At 40.0% G+C, this 6,000-nt stretch overlaps 1 protein-coding gene across 1 annotated transcript in view; it reads left to right on the top strand.

Annotated features, from left to right (window-relative positions):
• kif2a (kinesin family member 2A) overlaps positions 1–6,000 on the top strand; it is a 93,044-nt gene that overhangs the window by 64,071 nt on the left and 22,973 nt on the right. Inside the window, exon 15 of the mRNA XM_043700426.1 lies at positions 2,454–2,601. Within this exon, the coding sequence (XP_043556361.1) occupies positions 2,454–2,601 (148 nt within the window). The remainder of the gene's footprint in view (positions 1–2,453; positions 2,602–6,000) is intronic.

Below are 6,000 nucleotides of genomic sequence, written 5' to 3' on the forward strand. Positions count from 1 at the left end.
CTGTTTTTACTATAAACTGTACCTTTTGTTTATTTGTCAGAATTTGTATAAAGTTCTGTTGCATGTCTTTCACCCCTTCACCTTTTCCCATTTTTGTTGGAGTGTTTAACAAAACTCTGTTTTTGCACGGTTATATGTATATTTTTAGTTGCAGTGTAATTTTCAGCAGTGGTATTGTATGTTTTCAAATGACATTTGTGCATGGCTCAAAAATTAAAACTGCAGAAACATAAGAATAGATGAGAAGCTAGCAGAAGTCTCTATTCTGCAATTTTACTAAATGGCTCTAAATGTGCAGTGGAAGATGCAAATATATTTGCTGAACATGTTGGGGACAATTTTTTTAAAAAAGCTTGTGAACAGAGAACTTCCTTTCATGTGTTGCATTTCATTGTACGTACTGGTCAATCAGACCAGGAACAGTGTTTCTGCATTGTAGTTTTCTGGATGTTTTAGTCCAGCAGTGCTAAATTCCAGCTCTACTGATAGAGGTTATGCCTTGATCATCTTGTTGATTATTTATATACAGTTTGTTCGCCATTGCAGAAAGTGAAATGGTCAATTTTTTTCATTTACAACATGTAAGTTACCTATTTATTACAGTTAGTAATTGCAATTTCAAGCAGACATTTCAAATTGTATAAAACGTGTTGCTGTTATGGCATTGTGACATCACACTTGTCTTGTGCCACTTCCTCTTTATGGTCTGGCATCCTAAAATGACTTGCCTTGGTAGGTTCAGGTAGCATTTAGTTAGTGAGTTGTTTGAAGTTTTGTCATGAGAGATTGAATTCAGCTGTTTGAGAAGTCAAAAGTCCTATCCTTTCAAACTTTACATCGAAAGACCAGCTCCTTTATTTTATCCTTAAGAATCTGGAGCTTTGCAGAAATCCAATGCCCCTTCCTCATCTCCCTTACATATATAATGGAGTGAAGTCCTTCATTTGTTTTCTCTCATCATCCGCAAGGATATAAAATTCAGCTCCCTGTATTAGTTGAAAACCAAAGAACAGCAGATGTTGGATATCTGAAACAAAAGCAGAAAATACTGGAGAAACTCAGCAGGTCTGCAGCATCTGTGAAGAGGAAACTGAATTAATCTTTCAAGTCCAGTGATTCTGTTCTAATCTTGAGGGTCAGTGGACTCAAAACATTAATATACAGATTTTTGGTCTTTCAAAACACCGTGGGTGGCACGGTGGCACAGTGGTTAGCACTGCTGCCTCACAGTGCCAGAGACCCGGGTTCAATTCCCGCCTCAGGTGACTGACTGTGTGGAGTTTGCACGTTCTCCCCGTGTCTGCGTGGGTTTCCTCCGGGTGCTCCGGTTTCCTCCCACAGTCCAAAGATGTGCAGGTCAGGTGAATTGGCCATGCTAAATTGCCCTTAGTGTTAGGTAAGGGGTAGATGTGTAGGGGTATGGGTGGGTTGCGCTTCGGCAGGGCGGTGTGGACTTGTTGGGCCGAAGGGCCTGTTTCCACACTGTAAGTAATCTAATCTAATCTAATCTAATCTAATCTAATCTAATCTAATCTAATCTAATCACTATGTACAGGATTGATCTAGCTTAGCAAGAGCATAAAAGATGCTTTCCGAATTAGTTGTACTGCTATAGATCTATCATTCCTGCAAATCCTCTTTGACGTTTGGAATGTGAATTACCAAGATCGGTCTCTGTACAAGTTCAGATGAATCAGATCATGACATTGGATGTGTAGTTTTGTTTATTTTGGCCCAATGGACAGGTCTTGTCTTTTGGTTTTACTCTGAACAATGAGGAATTGACTGGCACTTATTGAAATCTGTTGTAGAACATGGTTGCTTTCATTCATCGTGGGACTGGATGCCGAGCTTGAGAATATGGTTACCGCAACACAGGTGGTAGTTTGACCTGGTTTCTTCTCTGTGTGGGAGAAGGGTAAAAGTTTTCAGCAGTGTGTGAAACTGAGAGTGATGAAAATATTGCCTTCTTTCCAGTCAAAGGAAGGCTCTGTGATGGTGTCCAAAATTAGTGGCAGTTAATCAAGATCCAATGATAGGGAGAAACAAAGTAAAGGTCTTTTCTGAAGTAGTGCTCAGATAATTCTCCTTTACTTCCCATGGAATCATAAAGGTTTATATTTGTATGTAAAAGTTAACCTTCATTCAACGTAAGAGGTTCTTAGCTGAGGTATCTTCTAGATAATATTCTGCAGTATTAATTTTTTGCAAAGCATGCACAAGTTCAATAACTGGTTATTGATATTTTGCTAAACCGAAGCTATATGTTTTATTTTTGGTACACTTTTTATTACTTGAATATGCCAATTTTATGTGAATCTTATTATAAATCTACAAGTTTAGTCTATTATGGCAGTAAGATTGAAGTCTAAAATCTAACTGGAGAAATTATCCTTAAAAGTGAGCCTGTCATCATGATATATTTTATTTCTCCTTCCCCAAAAATATGCCAGAGTGAAAGAGTTAATTGTGGATCAAAATGGTCCAGGAGAAGGACGGGCTAATATACTTGTACCAAATCAGCTCGATGCTTTAGAGGCTCAGTGGGGACTTGGTAGCTCTCCCCAACGAGATGACCTGAAACTCCTCTGTGAACAAAATGTGAGTCTTTTTGATTGACTTTAAGTAATGTCTAAGCATATGCTTAATATTGCGAAACGTTTGCTCTCAACTACTCTTTAGTACTCTATCTAAATTGTTCTCATAATTTTAAATGTTTGGTTGAGAACAGATACTCAGTAATAGTGGCTATCTGTAAAATATAATTGCATATATGTGATTTTATATTTTCACACAACTTTTATCCAGTTTTTAAAAAAAAAGTCAGTACTATTAGTTTTGATGATCTAAGTCTCACCCTCTGGGAGTAAAGACCATTTATTTAACTTTAAAAATGCAACCTGTTTCAACATCATTTTTAAACAGCTCTTTGTTTAAATGTACTTTATAATCTGTCACCTCTGCTATTCCAAGACGTTAGTAAAAGTATGATTGGAATGTCAGTTACAACTTTCCTTTCATCATAATTGTTTGTTTGTGGAAATATACTTTGCATTTGGAGGAATGTCACCCACTTCAGTATCTTCATTTTCTGGTAGAAATGTCTACATTTTACATGCTTCAAAGCTTTAAAAAGAATTGCTTAGGTTTTCCCATTGTGTGGCCATTTTCGATCATGTGGATTATCATTGTATGGTTGGATGGCATACACCTGAAGCCAGAGCTATGTGTGCATACTTTTAAATTTAAAGGTCACTTGGTAAATGTGGCACAATCTTTGTCCATCCATCTGAGAAAATGTTTTTGTTTTGTCTCCAGTTTTAACATTTAACATTGGATACAGAACTGGCTCAAAGGTAGAAGACAGAGGGTGGTGGTGGAGGGTTGTTTTTGAGATTGGAGGCCTGTGACCAGTGGAGTGCCACAAGGATCGGTGCTGGGTCCTCTACTTTTTGTCATTTACATAAATGATTTGGATGCGAGCATAAGAGGTAGTTAATAAGTTTGCAGATGACACCAAAATTGGAAGTGTAGTGGACAGCGAAGAGGGTTACCTCAGATTACAACAGGATCTGGACCAGATGGGCCAATGGGCTGAGAAGTGTTAGATGGCGTTTAATTCAGATTAATCCGAGGTGCTGAAGTTTGATAAAGCAGATCTTAGCAGGACTTATGCACTTAATGGTAAGATCCTAGGGAGTGTTGCTGAACAAAGAGATCTTGGAGTGCAGGTTCACAGCTCCTATAAAATGTGGAGTTGGAGGTAGATAGGATAGTGAAGAAGGCATTTGGTATGCTTTCCTTTATTGCTCAGAATATTGAGTACAGGAGTTGGGAGGTCATGTTGCGGCTGTACAGGACAGTGGTTAGGCCACTGTTGGAATATAGCGTGCAAATCTGGTCTCCTTCCTATCGGAAAGATGTTGTGAAACTTGAAAGGGTTCAGAAAAGATTTACAAGGATATTGCCAGGGTTGGAGGATCTGAGCTACAGGAAGAGGCTGAACAGGCTGGGGCTGTTTTCCCTGGAGCGTCGAAGGCTGAGGGGTGACTTTATAGAGGTTAATAAAATTGAGGGGCATGGATAGAGTAAATAGACAAAGCCTTTTCCCTGGGGTTGGGGAGTCCAGAACTAGAGGTTTAGGGTGAGAGGGCAAAGATATAAAAGAGACCTAAGGGACAACTTTTCCACGCAGAGGGTGGTACATGTATGGAATGAGCTGCCAGAGAATGTGGTGGAAGCTGGTACAATTGCGACATTTAAAAGGCATTTGGATTGGAATATGAATAGGAAGGGTTTGGAGGGATATGGGCCGGGTGCGGGCAGGTGGGACTAGATTGGGTTGGGATATCTGGTCGGCATGGACAAGTTGAACCGAAGGGTCTGCTTCCATGCTGTACATCTCTATGACTCTATGACTCCATTTCATGCAAAGTGTTATGAAAATGTGGATGTACTGTACCTTTTAAGAAAATTAAAATCTAGCAAAAGTACCTGACAGCAGCAAGTAGATATAATGTAACCTTTTAGTCCAGCAGATAGTGTAGCTGGTTGCCTGGAGACAAAAACAAATTTGAATTAGGCCAATCAGTTTAAATTATACCCCCAAAAATACCAAACTCCAATCAAGTTTGAATTGAGTATATTGATTATTAAAAGACAATGACACAATCTGATGCTTTGGCGGTATAAGAACGGGACCCCTAGGTGATCTCCTGTAGGTAGTTCATGTGCTACCCATAACACCTCCTGTCTTTATGCTACCAACAGTTTGGAGCACTTCGGCCCATTTCTCTTCTGCACTAACCTGCTGTGGTCTCCATTTCCGTCTTAGGATTCTAACCTTCAGATAATAACCCTCGGAATATTCTCTGTCTCCTTTTCAGAGTATGCATCCTCATGCGTCTCTGTTATTGTCATGTCTTGCTGTTGCAAGTCTGTCAGCCTTTCAGGACTAAACACTTCTGTCTGACCCTCTCCATTACATCAAACAGGATATCCACTAACTGAACCTCAATTTCTTCATCTTTCTCTTTACTTTTTGCTTTGTGCTGTGAATTATGATCAGGAGCTCTGGTTACTACACAGTCTGGGGAAATACGAGGATATTTCTGTTTTAACTCCCCCATTTCTTGGTCTTCTTTGAGCTTCTCCACTGCCAAATCAATCCCAAGAACAAACTGAATTCCTGGAACTGACACTCTGTCAATCACTCCCACTGTAACTTCCCCATTTTTGAGTTGGCTGTCCAACCTGGTCTTACATAGTGAAACACTAAATTTCTGTCCTTCTATTCCACAAATTACCACACTGTCTGGTAACAGATCAGAAAGAGTGCATATTCGCTCATCCATTACTATCAGCGACCGGTTAGATCCTGTATCTCTCAAAATTGTAACTTTGTGTCCTTCTCCCCCTGTTCTTTCTTTGAGTAAACTTTACCTACAGAGGTTATAGTCCTGTTGGACTATAACCTGGTGTTGTGTGATTTTTAACTTTGTACACCCCAGTCCAACACCGGCATCTCCGAATCATTTCTTTAACGACTAGCACTGTGACTTTACGTGTCCCACCGTCTGGCAGTGAAAACACCTTTTCCCAGTGCCCTTCCAAAACAACCGGCACTGTTATTTTCTGTGTCCCATTCCATTTCCATAAAAACACCTGAGGCCTCTTACCTCCTTTTCATCCTCTTGGGCTTCTTTAACAGGTGGTAAATTCTTACCAGTGTTCTATATTCATTCTTTCGTAGTGTCGGATCTCCCCCTTCTCCCAATTTCTATTCCTAACAGGACGAAATTCTGGCTTGAAGCTTGTCATAGAGTTATAGAGATGTACAGCATGGAAACAGACCCTTAGGTCCAACCCATCCATGCCGACCAGATATCCTAACCCAATCTAGTCCCACCTGCCAGCACCCGGCCCATATCCCTCCAAACCCTTCCTATTCATATACCCATCCAAATGACTCTTAAATGTTGCAATTGCACCAGCCTCCAC

The sequence above is a fragment of the Chiloscyllium plagiosum genome, chromosome 1, assembly GCF_004010195.1.
Source record: "Chiloscyllium plagiosum isolate BGI_BamShark_2017 chromosome 1, ASM401019v2, whole genome shotgun sequence".
Classification (NCBI taxonomy): Eukaryota; Metazoa; Chordata; class Chondrichthyes; order Orectolobiformes; family Hemiscylliidae; genus Chiloscyllium; species Chiloscyllium plagiosum.